At 40.3% G+C, this 18,399-nt stretch overlaps 1 protein-coding gene across 2 annotated transcripts in view; it reads left to right on the top strand.

The window, feature by feature from the left end:
* GABRA5 (gamma-aminobutyric acid type A receptor subunit alpha5) overlaps nt 1-18,399 on the top strand; it is a 79,712-nt gene that overhangs the window by 37,226 nt on the left and 24,087 nt on the right. For both annotated transcript variants that reach the window (XM_048494341.1, XM_048494339.1), the window contains one exon: nt 5,139-5,221. In XM_048494341.1, the coding sequence (XP_048350298.1) occupies nt 5,139-5,221 (83 nt within the window). The remainder of the gene's footprint in view (nt 1-5,138; nt 5,222-18,399) is intronic.

Below are 18,399 nucleotides of genomic sequence, written 5' to 3'. Positions count from 1 at the left end.
TGAGCAGACACTTTTATACTCCATTAAAACTGTTCAAGTTGTATAGTTTATATTTAAGCACATACTGCATGGAATCAGGTGTACTTCAGTGTTAAACTCCCATAAAACATTCTCATTGAAAATCCCCAGACATTGTAATGTGTAGGTTTAAAATGAAATGGTGTCCAATTAAGGAGCTTTGTTAAGAGGCCGTGGCTTATCTTCTTCGTTTGAAAACTTCATTTAATTTTATTCTTTCATGTTTTTATTATTTAAAATACAGAAAGTCAGAGTTTACAAAACTACTGTATGCCATATTGAACAAACGTTAACAAACAGGGAAGATCTATATAGGTTACCAGGAAGATCTATATAGGTTAGTACTGTGCTTTATCAAACATAAAATTCACAAGAAAGTACCCTGCATCTAGAAAGGTGTCTTGTTGTTTATTGTTATGTCTAAATTAACTAATTTACTTATGTTGGCTGTCTCTTTATCTTCTGAACTTTAATCAGCTGCTCCGAAAGAGAAGGTGTTTCTGTTTACTAGCAATTAAAATGTTTGCTGTAGTCAAAAGATTCTGTATTATACTAGTCTTAGAGTTTTCCATAAGGATCTAGCAGAATGTTTAGTGGTACAGTATATAATTTTTGCATAGTTATTTGTTCAATAGCATATGCTGTTTCCCTCCAAACCTCTGGATATTCAATCAGCACCCAATGAAGGTTGCTTTGAGGCGGAGAGCTTTTCCGACATAGGTGTAATCAATCTTATGTGTATGAGAAGGCCTTAGATACTTGTCTAATTCCTCTTAGTTTTAAATCTTTTTTAAAAAGCCCTCTGGTTGGTTTTCTGCAGAGATGCAAGGTAGTATGCAAACTAGCATGCCAGATGTCTTCCCTGCACAGCTGTGTAATCTCTGGGAGGGTACAAGGGTGGCTGGCACAGCTGCGCTTCAGTAAACAGAGCCAGTGCTCCCAGAAATAGCTGCCTTCCCTAAAGCTCTTGTATGTATTTTTTTGCATTGTTGTTACTTTTTTATAGCACCTGAAATAATTCAAGGACATTTAGATGCTAATAAAATAATTTAGCAGGAATTTTTTGAAAATGTATAGACATTATATTGTAAAGTGTAATTGGACAGAGCTCTAAGCTTTGAGTTGTATACAAGGCCAAATTAAGTGACTGAGACGTAAACAAATGAGGTTGCATCTTCCCAAGCCAGATCTTTGTTGGTAGAGGTGGTAATAGTGCAGAGAAGTGGCAAACTCGCTGATTGAAAGATAAAGGTAAATGACTACATTTCAGATGGGAAAGATAGCCTTTAGCTATCAGTCTTAGGACAAACAGATGGTGACACAGAAGGACGAAAGCTGACCACTTCCCCGCCTGCCCCCGCCCAGAGCCGTTGCTCCAAGGGGGCAGTGGGGGGGTGCGCAACACACCAAGCACATGCCCCGTAGGGGTATGGTGAGGGTGTTCTGGGAGCGTGGTGGGGATGGGATGGGATGGGATGGGATGGGGCAGAGAATGCATCAGTGCACCGGGCGCTTCCCCCCCTTGTTGCACCTCTGCCCCCGTCCCTGCCCCTAAGACTGGGTCTTTTTCTCAGTTCCATTGCATGCTAGACATTGCTACTTCCAACCATCTTTATGCTGTCTTTTCTGGCATTGTTTACTCTGGCTGGCAGTGGCTCTCCAGGGTTTGGGGTAGGGGTGCAAAACATTAAACACTGAAATAATTAAATGACAAGAATGTGTCTCTAGCCTCTAAAGAAACTAGTTTGTGCTATCAGTGATCCTTTGGAGATGACAGGGATGGAACCTGGGACTTGTGGGATGCAACCCAAGAGTATAACTACATACAGTCATGGGGTTCCCATGACAAAAGCGAATGGGGAAAACTGAATATGGGACTGTGTTTTTCATGAAGTTCTTGGTGGTCTAGTTCCTGGGTGCCTTTCCTCAAGAGGTTTTAAGGCAGTTGTGGAGGACGTTATGACTATATAAGACCTCCCCTTCTGCATTTATAGGAGAGATTTTACTCAGCAATCATACTAAAGGTCCTCTGTAATGGCAACATTGAATTTCTCACTGTGCTGAAGGAGGCATCTGCTAATAATAATGAGAACAATGCTTTGCCCTTCTGCAGCTCCTGTCATGTGAGGTTTTGAAAGTGCTTCACAAAAACATACAAATAGTAATTAAGCCTCATCACCGCTCTGCAGTAACAAAGAAATAATGATCACGTTTTCCTGAGTACAGAGATTTGCACAGACTGTAATGATAGGTAGGAAATTAATAGAAATTTCAGATTCTGAATTCTGAGTATTCATGGCTTCGCTAAGCTAGGGTGATACCCATCCCAGTACAGACAATAAAGGAACTGTGAAGTACAAGCAACAGTGAGCTAGAAAAGAGCCAGGCTAAATACAGAGCAGCGGATGGGGTTCAGTTCTGTGCAGAGAACTATGCATAACCCTGGGGTCTGTGCTGCAGAAGTTCCTTCAAATTGTAAGAAGGAATTAACAGCATCTAGGAGCACAGGAGGGAAAATCCATTAAGGTTAGAGGAAAGTGGAGCATATTACTTTCACAAAATATTGAATAAGGGATACAGACACAAAAGAAAAATCAATAGAGTTACCTGATAACACTGAGCTGACTTTCCTTCTATGACAAAGATTAATATAAAAGCAGAGCATGTTTACTTTTTGAATTCTTACATGAAGTCTTCAAAGAATTTCTTGGATTACAAGTACTAGGCAAGCATTTAAAAAAATTGGTGAGCAACACTGAGACAGTTAAGTTGGATTTGTCTTAATATGTTATTTGGTAATATGAATCATTCCTTGACAAAAACCCTGTATATGAATTTTGTTTCAATGCTCATTGCTGTTTTCATTTGATTAGCTGGATATCTTTGTTCAAATATAGCTCCAGGCCTTGTGAATGTGCTAACATTTGCCTTTGAATTTATCCACTGTCAGCTACCCTGAGCCCTCTAGGAGATTTGGCAGAGTAAAAATGCAAGACAGACAGACAGACAGACAGACAGACAGACAGACAGACAGATGTGTTGGCCACATGCCATTGTTAGGATTTGCCTCCCTTTCACATAATTGTGCAGTATCCAAAACTTTAGTTATATTGCCAGACTTATTTATAGCATGAAATTGCATGCTGTCAGTTGCATGGATAGACAAGAGGTAGATGATAAGCCTGGAACTTGGCGAAAGAACAATAAGCAAGTGTCAAGAATTAGACAATGTGTTGGATCCAGACTGAATTGGTATTTTTCACTGATTCCTGTCAAACCTCCCTAATGTCATTCATTGGAGTCCCATGTCCTTCTGGTGTAACACAGATATCAGTGGGCTGCAACTGGATTGGGGAGGTGTTCCATTCTGGCTCTATCCAACCCATGGTATCATTGAGTAGCACATTATTGTCTTGCATCTCTTATATATGTGGAATTTCTCTGGATTGTGCCTTCGTCAGTGAAACTTTAGTGTTATCTAACCTAGTCTGAATGCACCCAGGACATTTCAAATACAGTTTTACCTTATCATAAAGTTTTTCCAAAGGATGGAGGCCTTGAGTTACACCATTATTTAATTATTGTGTGTGAGTACATTACTGAAGCTGAATATTTCTTTGTGATGTGTTCCTAGTAATGGAAAGTATGAAGGGACAGTGTAGAATGGATAGACCACGTGAGAAGTAATGACGTTGGTGCTGCACCTTCTGTCGAATGTGCTGTGACTTAGTGGATGAGGATTTGGTTTTCATGCAGAAAGTCACAGGTTCAGTCTCCACCATTTTCAGTTGAAAAGACCAGGTAGTAGGCAATGTGAAATACCTGTGCCTGAGACCCCAGCCAGCCAATACCAGTTAGAGAAGGAAGATAAAAGCTTGATAGACCAATAGTCTGATTGGTCTAAGTTAGCTTCACGTGTTTATGTGAGGCCAACAGTCATCCCAAAACATTCACAAAACAAATTCAGAGGAACCCAAACATAAATAAATATCAGCTATGATACACCCTCCCTTCCCCCAACCCCCTGCTCTACACAACCAGCCAAATAGTAGGTGGGTACAACTTAATTTAGTGTAATTTGTAAACCTGATCTTGTACTATTTTTCAAATAGCTGATTTTTAATTTGGCGTTAGTTAATGGTTTTTTTAACATGAGGTAACAGCATTTATTTATTTATTTATTTATTTATTTATTTATTTATTTATTCATTCATACATACATACATACATACATACATACATACATACATACCCCATTCTCCCCTACTGCAGCAGGCTCAGATTGGTTCATGTAATAATAATAATAACAATAATAACAATGACAATAACAACTATTATTTATTCTCATTGTAATATACAATAAAATAGCACATAAAAGGTGTTATCTAAAATAAAATAAAATAAAATAAAATATGTATAAAATTATATAACCTACAGCACTAACATCACCAGGGTTGAGCAATATAATACTCTCTCAGTTCTGTGGCAGAAAGAAAGAGAAAAAGAAGGGAGTGAAGAGGAAAGGGAGGCCAGTCAAGTTAGATGCAACCCCCTTGCTACTCTTGGCTGTAGGTCTGGCTGAATAACTCTGTCTTGCAGGCCCCGCAGGATTGGGAGAAGTCCCACAAGGCCCTGCTCTCATTTGACAGAGCTTTCCACTAGGCCAGAGCTGAAAAAGCCTGGCCCTAAATGAGGACAGTCGGACACTTTTTGGACCAGGAACCAGCAGTTAGTTGTTATAAGCAGAGCGTAATGCTCTCTGGGGAACATATTGGGAGAGGCAGAGAGATATTATATTGATACAGAAAATAACAACATTCTTTCCTAGATTTCTCCTTTGTGTGTGTGTGCGCGCATGTTATTTGTGCCTCATAGTATTGGGAAATGGCTTTCCAACCTCCTGAGGTTGCTGGAACTGCTTACAAATTAAGATAGTAAGAAAATTATTCATTTTGCAGAATTTTAAGAGTCAGTAATTGGTATCTAATTTTCTATTGTTAACCAGAAACCATGACATTATCTAGAAAATACATTTTTAAAAAACAATTCATTGCTGCATTTGTGTGTTCTTTCTCTGTAAATCCAAATATTTGATTTCCCTTTCTTTCTGCTTTGGCCAGATTGACCATCTCTGCCGAATGCCCCATGCAGCTTGAAGACTTCCCTATGGATGCCCATTCTTGTCCATTAAAATTTGGAAGCTGTAAGTGTTGCATTCCTGCAAATCAGCTCTAGGAGTAATATTTTCATTGGGCTTGTGTGGTCAGTGGGGGCAACTTGACTATATGTGCGGAATCTGTCTATGCAGGCTCTGAATCATGGAAACCAGACAGGATCAAGTGTGTTAAGCCGCTTTCTACTGTATGGCTGAGAAAGATAGCATGACTATGGTTGATTCATCAAATCCCAGTGGCAATTGTGTCAATAGTGAACTAGACTTCCTCAGAATAAAAGTGCGACACTGTATGTGTGGAATGGATCCAGCTCATGAAAAGTGCACTGAATCACAGAAGTTGTGCTGAACTGTGGTGATTTGGGGTCTTTTGTGCGGTCATGAAAAGAGGGGTGTTAATGGCTCCTTGGGTCATACATCCTTTGCGTGGAATATATTTCCATCATAATCACTGTACAAAACTATTTTGGGGGCACATTTTATTTCACAATTTGAACAGACCTGCGGCACGCTTATGTATTATGACCTGTACACAGAAGAAGACAATTGATGGTGGCTGGGGATTTTATAGTTTTGTGAAAATTCTGTTAAGTCTCAAAGTGTGCTCAGACAGTGTTTACACATACACTATTCTGCAGAGCTCTATTATGCAGTGCGGATAACATTCCAGCGAAGACATAAACATTCACTGAATTATTTCTCAAGAGACACACAATGTGCCTGCTTTTCCTCAGGAATGCGGCCCAAGTTACATTCTTGTACAATATGCAAAATATTGGGGGGTGGGGGAGTGTTGACAGGGAGCTTAGCAGCAATTTGTGCTGCTAACATTCTGTCCACATAACCTGCCCTCTTGCCAAAATTCACTAAGATAGGCACAGATAAATGAAACAGCTCACATATGGTGGACTGCAAGCTGCAGTTGGGAAAAGGTGCATGAACAACAAAAGTAATGCAGCCAGATTTTCTTTCCCAGTTCCTCTAATTCTGTTATCTCTCCTTACCCTTCCTGTTCTGTGGAGTCTAGGGGGGAGGGGGTTAAGGGGCAGATCAGCAGGATTGACACCACTATTACATTGTCTTTGTTGCTTGAGGAGGGCCCATGTCTGAGAGATAGGGCATCTTCTCAGCATTCGGAAGATCCCAAGATCAATCCCTGTCATGTCCAGTTGAAAGAATGAGGTAGAAAGTGATGTGAAAGATCTTTATCTGATACCCTGGAGAACGGCTGCCAGTCTGAATAGACAATACTGATCCTGACAGACTGACGGCCCAGTTCAGTACAAGGTGGCTTCATGTTTTGATGTGTATCAGTTAAGAGCCTAGCAATGTATACATGGAATATTCCACAAGCAAATCTGTAATTGCATTTCCATGTCAGTCAACATGTCATCTGCCACCATTTCTTGTCAAGAAACAAATGACAGATACCGTGTTATAATTTGGTCAGAACCTCCTGGTGGCTTCAGAATGACTGCATGACAGCTAGGCCCAAAATCAGCTGGCCTCCAATATGTACTGTACTTAGTGTGACAGTAAAGCCAGCACACTTCTAAGTCATGAAATGTTGGCTTCTCCGTAATACCACCTTGTTAGCCACAGTTTTCTTTTAAAAAATCATACGGGGGAGGGGAATTGTAGGATTATATTTAAATAGACTGCAGGCTAGACTGCCATTGTGATCTTATTTCAGTAATCAGATCAGAGAAATTCAAGATGCAGAGAAAGTCTTAGAAACTACCAATCTGTGTGATTAGGAAGTTTGAAAAGCAAATGAATAGCAGCATTGCTGTGAATCTCTCCCCACCCCCACCGCCCAGTGGTACCAATTTAGATGTAACCGTCTGACTAAGACGAATCTCTGTTTTTAGCTAGTTCAGTGCAAGCCGCACACAACCATAGCAGTAAAAATGTGGATGGTAATGTTTATCTACTTATGAAACCATGTTTCTTCCTTACTATGGGAAGACCAAAAACTTGACATTTAATAGATCGTAAACATTGCTTCTTCTTTCAAGCACATCTATTTTGTGAAGTGTTATCCGACAGGGGTAATATATTCTGACAACTACCTGCGATTCTTACCTTTAAAAACCTATTGCATTGGGTCTGTCTTATTAGCAGTGGTTTTGAGAAAGTGGGGTTGAACAAGGAAATTGCTGAGCTCCAGAAAATTAAGTTACAAATTATAAGATAGACAGCAGCATTTCTAGTAGTTGTTATTACTGGTGTAGATACAGATTTACTTTCTGTTAAAATGAAAGATGTATATTCAGAGGTGTTAGATTGTGGCAGTACATAACCTTATTATGCTGTAGTGATTTTAGTAAAAGTTTTCTGGTGCTGTGGGGAGAAATGGCATCTGTGGGGAGCTAAGGCAAGTAAAAGGGTGGTAATGTAGACAGGACCTTCAAAAATGCACACCTTCACATCCACAGAGCATGCCACCACTCTTTGACTGCCGTATTATATATTAAACCAGGTTGGAGAGTGGTAATAGTAAAGTAGTGGAAAGTGAATTATTAGAGGGACAATGTTGTGGATGGTTCCACCCTCAAACCTCCCCCTCCCTCTTGTCAGTTTGGCTATCAAACTGAAGTAAAACTTCTCTGTGGAAGAAGCCAACAGCAAAAACTGAAAATAAACAGTTAAGTGACCTTTCATTTGATGTACATATATGCTGACTGTATTTTTTTGTGTATGGGTGAAACTGTAATTTATACATGTAAAGATATGACTTGCAATTAGATATATTATTTGTCTTATATACTCTCACCAGATTTTTTATGGAATCATATATAAATGTCCAGAACTGTTCCATATAGCTGTCTTTTTATTTGAATTGGGGGCCAAATTCTGCATGTTTAATGTTACAACGCTGTCACAGTATACAACAAGGTATGGATTTCTGGCATACAAAGGACTTTTAACCTTTAACATATATGAGACTTAGCAGTCCACAATGCAGTAGTCATGAGGTTTCTGGCATCATATTTTAGATTGAATCCTGTCCAAGTAACTCCACTATGAGGTGAGATAAGCCCTTACCTATGGTGAACCAACTTGTTTCATGGTCAAGCAGGGTACATTACATCCAAACCCAACAGCTTATCCACTCCACCACACTAGCTATCTTAATTGGTCTTTAGTACAAGGCCTCACTCATGAATTGTTTAAGACATGATGGAGATCTTGGGTGTCCCAGCGTGAGCTGAACTTTTTGGTATCCCAAAGGGTTGCTTCTGACGATGGGTCTGTAACTGTATACCAAGGCATTTGTCTCAAGTCAGTTGTAAATACTGCTCATCCATCCACATGACAGTTAATATAGCAGAATTCACTGACATGAAAAAGTCAAGCAAGTGAAGTAAAAATGACTTTTTCATTTTGTTCAGGGAAGGGGCAATTTAAACACAAACGCACTGTTGGCGTAACAAGCAATACTACCCTATGATCTGTGCTGTTGTGGTTCTAAGGTGGATAGCTGACCGTTTAGCCTGTTGTATCAGTCAAAACCAACATTGACTTTGGGTGGGGAGGGTTGCTGGTTGAGAGGGACTTTAAAAATGCTTCCCCTGGCATACAAACCTCTTCATGTTGTCATGCTGTATCTATCTTTAAAATCTTGGGTTTCTTAGGCCTACCATAAATCTCTGCACAGAGACCTCTGCCCAGAGTGAACCTCAAAAGGAGCAGGAAGCATCTGTCACCTCCTTAGCGGCAGCCTCTCTCCTCATTGGTTGCTATGTAAAGAGCTCAACACTGTCCTCTGCAGCAAATTTGGGTCACCAACTTCCAAGTAGTGCCTGGGGATCTATCACTATTAGAATTGATCTCCAGATGATCAAGATCAATCCTATGGAGGAAATAGCTGCTTTGGACGGTGGACTCTATGGGATTATACTATGCTAAGCTCCCTACCCACTCCCCAAACCTTGCCCTGTCCAGACTCCACTCCCAAAATCTCCTGCTATTTTCCAACCCAAGGCTTGCAAAACAGATGCTCTTCATCCAAGTAGCAACATGGCAATCCCGACTGTCTAAAATGCCCTTGGAGAAGCCCATGCCAGAAGTTTGTAGAAGGTCAATAGCGATTCCAAGCACTGCTGCCTAGATAGAGATGCCAAGTTGTGTTTGTGCGTGCCAAGTGGTAAAAGCTGAAATACATTTTTCTTTTCCGTTTGTAAAGGGGAAAAAAAATCAAAGGTGACATGAAAATAATTCATGTACTCGGCGGCCTCGCAAGCCTACCCACAGATGCATTTGGCCTCTAACCCAATAATTTGTTTCTTTTTCAGTCCCTGCAGGTCATCTTGAATGTCTTCAAACGTGTCTAGGCTCTGAGCCACTTTGCATGTAGGAGTACTTGTTGTTTGGCAACCTTGGCAATTCTGGGCTTTATAAAAGGAAATTAGAGGAACTTCCTTTTGCTCTATGTTTTTTTTTTCTTCCGCTGTTGTTTAAACATAAGGAATATTGGCATAAATGGGATCCCAGCGTGGAAGAGGAAATGAGAGGCAACAGGTCAGCCTTCACTTTGTTAATCAGGCTGCCTTTCCCACCCCCAAAACCCACAAAATTTTACTCCCAGCCACAGCATGACAAACTTGTATTAAATTAGCCCTTGCAAGAGTACTGTTCACTGATGTAAAATCTATAGTGCTTTCCTGCAGAGTCTGCTACAAATAGTGTATGCCCTCCTTGATTTTTCTGACTTTCCTTTTTTTCTTTTAAATTGCTTTCCTATTGAAATTCTATTTCTTTTTATCCAGTTTTAAAAATAAAGGGATAGGGTTGTTATGGAAGTTCATTTTGATCTTAAATAGCAGAGCAGTTTGTGGGGAAGTGTTGCCCTGGCAAGCAGTGTGTGTGTGTGTGTGTGTGTCGGGGGGGGGGGGGGAAATAGAAGGAGAGCCATGCAAGGTAGAAGACAGAAATAGCACAAGATAGAAACATGGTGTTCCAGATCGAACCAGTGAGTAACAAGAAGCAATGGGAAGGCAAGGTACATTATGATCTGTAGAAGATGTGCTTGGAACAACCTTAAACATTCCCCTGGTTATTGGGATGTCTTGGTTAGCAATGAAAATTAACAACTTCTCATTTTAAAGGATATTTTCCCCTTGAAGTTGTGCAGATGTTCTGATTGAAGACAAGCTGTAGAGATTTGGGGGGAGGGTGTCATTGTTTCTGTGTCAAAAATAAGCACAGCAACGTCAGTGAGGAGATATCTCTGAATGGTATTGCTTTTGTTTGATGGGCGTAGGCAACCTTTCTTTTCCTCATTTTTTAGCTCATGTTTTAGCTCAAGACCCAGTGGTGTGGTGGTTAAGTGTATCAGACTAGTATCTGGGAGATGCATATTCAAATTCCCACTCAAACCCTGGAAGCTCACTGGGTGAATTTGGGCCAGTTACACTCTCTCACCCCAACCTATATTTTAGGATTGTTGTGCAGATAAAATAGAAGCAATATAAGCCACTCTGGGTCTCCTTTGAGAGATAGACGGGGTACAAATTAATTTAAAAAAGAAAGAAATGTTGGCGGTGAGCAAGGTGTGACTGGGATCAAGACATCTTTTACAGGTTAATTGTAGCTGTTCAGGGCCCTACTTCAGATCATGGAATGCTACCCTGAGCTGTTTGGAGGAAGGGTGTGATAAAAAATAGACTAAATAAGTAAATAATAGTCAGTAAATGAAGATATTGCCTTCTCCCTTTTACTGTTGCTATGCTGGGAACCAAGTGGCCACTAGTTCTCTAGAAGATCTGTTCTCCTCTGTGCAAGCAAAACTATGCAGGCTTGGTGAATTCCCACCAAAGTCCTCTCTCTTCCATCCCCCCCATCTTAGCATAATCTATGACTCCCTCAACTGGCCCTAGAAGTACTACACTAGGTTTGCGAGTGCTGCACTAGGGTTCCCAGCAGCCCAATAGGAGCAGGTAACTGTGCCAATAATTTCATACAAACAAATAAGCCAGAGTAAAATGGGGTTAATTGACTTCCCTTCAAGGCCATACCAGTAAAGCAACATCAGAAAGAGGATTTCACTCAGGTCGTGATGAAAAATCCCTCTTGCCCAGACTCTTGCATTCACCTCAATCACACACTATATTGCTAATGCTTGTCATTGTTTTGGCAATGAATTAGCAAAAGTCAAGGAAGCTTGACTGAGGCTTTGCAGTTTTCTAGGCTATTGACAGAAACTGGCATTAATCTTCAAAAGAATCCTAAAATTTCTTCTGCAATAGTGTTCCTCAAAAAGAAAAGAATGAAATTATTTGAGCAGGTTAACAGACATATGGTAACTTGGCAGATACTTGCATACTTTAACTTATTTATTTAATATATTTTGTTCCACTTTCTGCAGTGCTCAAAGAGATTTCCCCCAAAAGTCAACAAATTAAAACTAGACACGGATGAAAACAACTCTGAAACATTACCTGACAAATAACACATTAAAAACAGATAATGTAAAAATCCAAATCCAAACATTCTTGCTGTTACAATCATAGTTCTCCCAGAAAACAAAGTGCGGGAGGGTCTTAAAGTCTATCTGGGCTCTATCTGAGTAGTCCTTCAAGTGTAAAGATCGGAACCAAATCTGGAATTGGGGAAAAAATTATTACCACATAGCTGAGGTAATATTGCACTCATTTGTGTGGTCTGGCCAACATCAAGTTGTTTTAGCAGTGGCTGTTTCTGAGGGGCTTTCCCCACTGACAGAGTTGAACTGGTTTCTACCTAGGTTCGCCTCAGTGAATCCCCACTGCCACCGAGCTCAACATTGTTTTGTCTCAGCCCGCCCCCCCTCAGAACTGTTTTGAAGTACACTTTTCTGCCGGAACAAGGTCAATACCGCTTCGAAGCTTCGAAGTGGGGAAGCATCGAAACGACACCTCATCCGTTCAACCAATCACGAGCCGCTTTTGTGACATGTGCAGAACGGGAGAGTCGTGGCGGGCAGAAAGCGCATGTAATTGTAAACTGTAAAAACTGTTTAAAACACAACACAATAACACAAATAACACAACCATAACACAAACACCAATCACGATCGAGGAACGAAACAGGCACCAAGATGATCCCGCCCACTTAGCTCGGTTCCAGGGGGCCAACTCAGTTGCTGTGGGGACAGCCTGGAATCGCCCTTCACTGAAGGGAACCGAGTTGACCTTAGCTCCCTTCTGCAGTGGAGAAAGCCCCATCTTCAAGGGGAGCTCCACATAGGGTTCATTACAGTCATCTACTTGGAAGTACTTCTAGGCTCTTTACAGGATCTGCCAGTCTCAATGGAATTATCTGCAGGACACTGCAGTGGTTCTAACCATTGCATCTCATCTGGATTTAGCTTCAGCTTGTTTTTCTTAAGACACTTGACCATGTCCCTATGACAACAAGAACCAGCATCATTCAGAGACTTAGACAAAGATATCTGGGTATTGTCATCCTAACGATACCAGCCTATTAAGGAAAGATTGTCTCTTCCAGTGCTGTATATTAAATAACATGGAGGAAATAACATATTCCCAGAATGCTCTATGTGTCAACTCTGAAGAAACAGCCTTCATACCTCCTCTTTCTAGTTTCTGCCCCTTCACACAAGAAGCTGTAACCAATATACCCCACTCCCCTTAGTCTGGCCTAATGTTCAAGATTACAGATCAGAATGACATTGGGTCCTGTATCCAACACAGCCAATAAATCAAGGACAACCAACAAACACCATTCTCTATCTTGCAGTAATGTGAGATCATCCATCACCAATGTTGTCTCAGATCAATAGCCTAGCCTGAAGCCAGATTAAAAAGCATGCATGAAGTTTTAAAAGGTTTTGAAGTCTATCACCAGAGTTCTCTTGAGAAAATTTCACAATCATGGAATAAGAGAATGTCCTTCATGGATCATAAACTAGTTAAACAACAGGAGGCAAAGAGTAGAAGTGAACAGATAGTTGGCATGATGAAGAGATATAAGCAGCGTGGTTTCCCCAAAAATTCTCTTGTATTTATTTTGGTCATATTTTTTTTCTGGAAACTGGAGTCAGCAGGGTGGGTGCCCAGGTTTGCAGATGGCACCCACTTATTGACAGCAAGAGAATAAAAGCAAATGGTGAAGAGCTCCAAAAAGATTTCTCCAAACTAGATGAGTGAACAGCAGCAACACAAATGAGATTCCGCTAGAATAAGTATCAAATTATAACACTGAATAAGTCTCACCTATGCTAATAGGTTCTGAACTAGCAGTGATTGATCAGGATATAAATATTGGGATTGTGGTGGTTAGTACAATGAAAACGTTGCTCAGTTTGTGACAGTAGTGAAAAAGCAATAGAAATTGTCAGGTAAGGGATCAAAAATGTACTAGTCAGTTTCATCATGTTCTTATAGATCTCTATGGATGTTGTAGCCCTAGAAAAGGTACAGATAAAGAGTTATCAAAATGACTAAGGGGTTGGAGCATTTCCCCTGTGAGGAAAAGCAAAAGAATATAGGTCTTTTTACCTCAAAGAAAACGTTGTTAAGAGGGGATATGGTGAAGTTCTATAAAGTTATGCATGTGGTGAAAGAATCAGAAAGAAACAAGTTTTCTTCATGTCTCATAATACAAGAACTGGAAGGCACTGGCAGTCAGTGGATTAAACTGAAGACAACAAAAGGAAGTGTTTCCTCACTCAAACAGTAATTGTGGAATTCACTTCCACATTATATAACAACGGCCACTAGTTTTATTGGCTTTCTATTAAAGGAATTAGACATTCATGGAAGATAGGTTCATCAGTGGCTATTAGCTATAATAAAAAAAATGGAACTGCCATGTTCACAGACAATAACAATATGCATCACATTAAAAGAATTCACTCCTTCAATTTCGTATCACTGAAAATTCTAATGGAACTACTTTGCTGATTCCTATGTTATTGATAGTTAATTTCCCCATTAAGCAAAATCCACCATCACCAGTGACATCTGTCTATAGTTAGAATCAGTACCACTGGAATTACATTCATGTTTGGGATGACCATTGCATCTATGCCATTGCTGTTACAGGACAGAACCATAATAGATTTAAGAGCTTCCAGTATAATATTGAAATTGAACTTGTTTAAGCAAAGCAACAATTTGGGACATGTTAAGTTCTAGTTAGTGTCTCATATATTTCTACTATGAAAGGGCTATTCCAAGTCAGGCCTACATTTAGCACTTTATAGTGACCCAGTGCAAAAGAGTAAAAACCTCTTAAAGTCTCCACAGAAATCCCTGTCACAGTAGCTTCCTTGTGATGTTTCATGAAAATCCCTGATCGATTTGGAAGGAGAAATCATTCATCTGAGCAGTCTGGTCTCTTGCTTGTGAAAATTGCTTGGAAAATTTGAGGTGTTTTTCATTATAGTGTTTTAAAAAAACACCTTAAATGTCATCATAGGCCCCTTCCGCACACGCAGAATAATGCATTTTCAGACCACTTTCACAACTGTTTGCAAGTGGATTTTGCTATTCCATACAGCTTCAAAGAGCATTTAAAGCAGTTTGAAAGTGCATCATTCTGCATGTGCAGAAGGAGCCATAGATAGAAAAAAAATTCACAGAAATACAAGTAAAAATATCCCCCCATTCTTGAATAAAACACTTTGTCCTTAAGATATTATATTTCAAACTCAATAAATATGAGATATTTACCATCCTCCTATTTATCTAATTTCCTAAAGTATAATGTAATTTTTGGTGCTGTTTGCCTGTCTGTTGTAGCTTATCTTGGGCCCTTCAGGGGACAGGAGATGTAAATATTCTTCATTAAAAAATAAGCAAGTGCATTCATGGACAGCTTAAAAATAAATGGACCAGGAACCAATCTCCACTCCCCAAGCAAAATGCTTTTGTACATGCACGGGAGGTTGTGCAAGATTTCATTCCAAGAATAGTCCTTTGTACTTACGGGGTCCCACCAACCTTGAGGCTTGGAAGAGAAAATTGATATCAGCAAGCGGAATACTGTTTCAACCCCAAATTCATCTGGTTACAAACTCACTTTTTATTCAACTATCACATCAAAAATTCCAAATCAAAGCTTGAATTGAGAGGAAAAAAATGAAGTTTTTGTATATAGATTGTTTTAGCATAAAAAGAATTGTATTGTTTGAGGCTACTTCAATCTTTTTTTCAAAAGTATGATTCTGTTGCTTGAAAACTACTATCTATAAAACATTTAAATATGTGTATATTATATTTTAGTAGAGTTGTGAAAATAAAAATCCATGGCACTCTGATCAAGAAGAGCAATTATATTGTGTAACAATATATGCTGAGTAACAATATATGCTGAGATCAGAATTACCTTTTTTGTCACATTTTGAACACAAACCATGGTATTCCTTTTTGCAAGATACTTAAATCCTTGAAATAATTTTCTTTCTCTTATTACAGTAAATGGAGAAAAACTTCTGCATTCTTGCTTAGGAGGATTTATTCCGTAATGAGCAGTTTTCACATTCATTCAGGCCGCTTAATTGCTCATTTTATGGAACTTCTGTCCCTCTGTTATTATTTAAAACAATAGTCCTGAAGTTACTGACCCCCAACTTCAGGGCAAACATAAAGCTTTTAAATCAAATTAAGTAGGTTCCCAAAATGAGTTAGCATGACTTGGCGCAGCTTCTGCTGCTTCCAACGTCCACAATTTTGGACCTCCTGCTAATATAAAAGACATTTTTGAAAAGTGGATAGCAGAAGTCAGACACAGTTGCAAGAGTGAAAAGAGAATTTCACTTAATTTTTCCTGTCAAAGGACACCTCATTCTCGGGTTAAAAAACAATACTTAGGACTTGGCCATATGTTTTGTCTGCTAATACCTTCAGGGTGAAGGAAGGCTTTAGGGCTCAGAATGTTTCCTAAAATATCCTTAACATTTCCGCTTTTCACTGACGTTGACAGGGATTTACCACTATTGTTTTCTTCCGCTCTGGCACAGTCCCTCCCACCTCAAAGCTTTCATCATCTCTGAGTTTTTTCAAGTCATTCAGGGATTATCTGGGAACATCTCAAATAAAGCAGTGGAAGTGGGAAAGATACAATCCCATTACCAAGGCAATCATGGTATATTCACAGGATACAGCAAATGACTCCAGTCTCAACAACAGAGGTGTCCCTAGTGAACATCTCTCATTTTTATTGCTTAAAGGGGGTGGCACTTTCCATAGTGAGTAAAAATGATCAAGAAAAGCCATGCCCTGTTTCATATAAACCAGTGGCGTAGCACCAACGGGCAGAGGTGGGATCCAACCAGTTCTCACCACTTCTCTAGAAGTGGTTACTCATTTTTTCTGAGTGCCGAGAAGGGGTTACTAAAGCAACCTCCCTGCCCAATAGGGACTGGAGGTGCGTGTGTGCAGCTGCTCCACTGTTTGAATCCCACCACCATCGGAACCTGTTATTAATTGGGGTGACAAGAGTGACAGAGCTTCACAAGGACGTAGGTAAGGGTGGGGTTCTCGGGTTCAAACTCCCCCATTGCATGTCCAATGCTCTGCCCACCATTTGTGGGTTTTTTGTATTTTACAGTGTTTTTTTCGGTTTTTGGCCTGCAGGGGGCGCATTTTTAGGTTAGCGGGATCAAAATTTCAGGCTACTGTCAGGTGACACTCCCGATAATACCAGCCAAGTTTGGTAAAGTTTGATTCAGGGGGTCCAAAGTTATGGACCCCCAAAGGGGATGCCCCCATCCCCCATTATTTCCAGTGGGAGCTAATAGTAGATGGGGCTACCCTTTTGAAGGTCCATATATTTGGATCCCCTGAAATAAACTTCACTATACCTAGCTGGTATCATCAGGATAGTCTCCTGGTGACACCACCCAGGTTTGGTGAAGTTTGGCTCAGGGGGTCCAAAGTTATGGATTCCCAAAAGGGGTGCCCCATCCCCCATTGTTTCCAATGGGAGCGAATAGAAGATGCAGGCTACACCTTTGAAGGTCCATAACTTTGGACCCTCTGAACTAAACTTCACCAAACCTGGGTGGTATCATCAGAAGAGTCTCCTAAAGATACCCTGAGAGTTTAGTGCTGCTAGCTTAACAATTGACCACTGACAGCAGGCACCCCCCAAATTTCCTCAGATTCTCCTTTTGAATCCAACCCTTTTGGCATAGATTTAAAGGGAGAATACGAGGTCCCCAGATTAAACATTGAAAGTGATGCTGTTTCAGGGTGGGGGATAATCCACCCCAAAACAGCATCACTTTCAATGTTTTAACTGGGGACCCCAGATTCTTCCTTTTAAGATGGATTTAAAAGGAGAATCTGGGCTGCCTATTTTAAACACCATTGAAAGTGGTGCTGTTTGGGGGTGAATTTCAGAATCACAGCAGCCGCCCATGGGGGGGCACAAACCTCAGGTTTTGCACTGGGCTTCATTTTCCCTAGCTACCCCTCTGCCTGGTGGGGGTGGGGTGGGGCGGGCAGTGCAGTGCAGGGGAGTTTGCCATCTCTGGCTTCGGAGAGCTGCTTTTATAAGCTCTGAGGTCAGGGGCGTGGCTTGGGGAGGTGTGGCTTCACCCCCAACCCCCCCCCCTAAAAATGTATACCTACGTCACTGGTCCTTCAGATATACTATCAGTCTTTGGGGAAGGGAGTGATGAAAGTCTCTATATTCCTTTTAATTTACTTAGAGATCATTTATCTTGTATATTGGGTCTTTTATGGGGCAACCATTTAGTTTTGCTAGGTCGTTTACAATGCAGCCATTTGGCCTCGCTAAAGTGTTTGTTTCGTTTAAGTGGTGTTATTCTTTAGATAATGGAACTGGCATTTATAAGGCCACATTCTAAACCAGATAGAGCTTAATTTCCAAGAATGCTGAGGTGGGGGTAATCTTCATCATCTAGAAGGTTCGACTCTATTCAACACCCAATTAGTTAATTACAGATCAAATGGTCTAGTTGAGCCAATTCTATAAAATCCCTAACACCATTTTAGATAGGGAGATTCATAAAGGATTCTTAAGATTTTTCTCACTGTTGTTGTTGTCTTCTTACTATTCTTATGCCTTAGGCCGAATAGCCTTGTATTGTCTTGTTTTTATACTTGGAATTGTCTAGAGTTGAGAGAGAACTGATTTTATTATTTCTTTTCCTTTCTTTAAATTTTTTTAAAAATCTCAGCTGTTTGAGAGTATGTGGATAAAGAACCCTGGTTTCGGTACGTTATTCATAA

Source organism: Sphaerodactylus townsendi, linkage group LG04 (assembly GCF_021028975.2).
Source record: "Sphaerodactylus townsendi isolate TG3544 linkage group LG04, MPM_Stown_v2.3, whole genome shotgun sequence".
In the NCBI taxonomy this organism is placed as follows: domain Eukaryota; kingdom Metazoa; phylum Chordata; class Lepidosauria; order Squamata; family Sphaerodactylidae; genus Sphaerodactylus; species Sphaerodactylus townsendi.
This window is presented reverse-complemented; position numbering and strand designations above follow the sequence as displayed.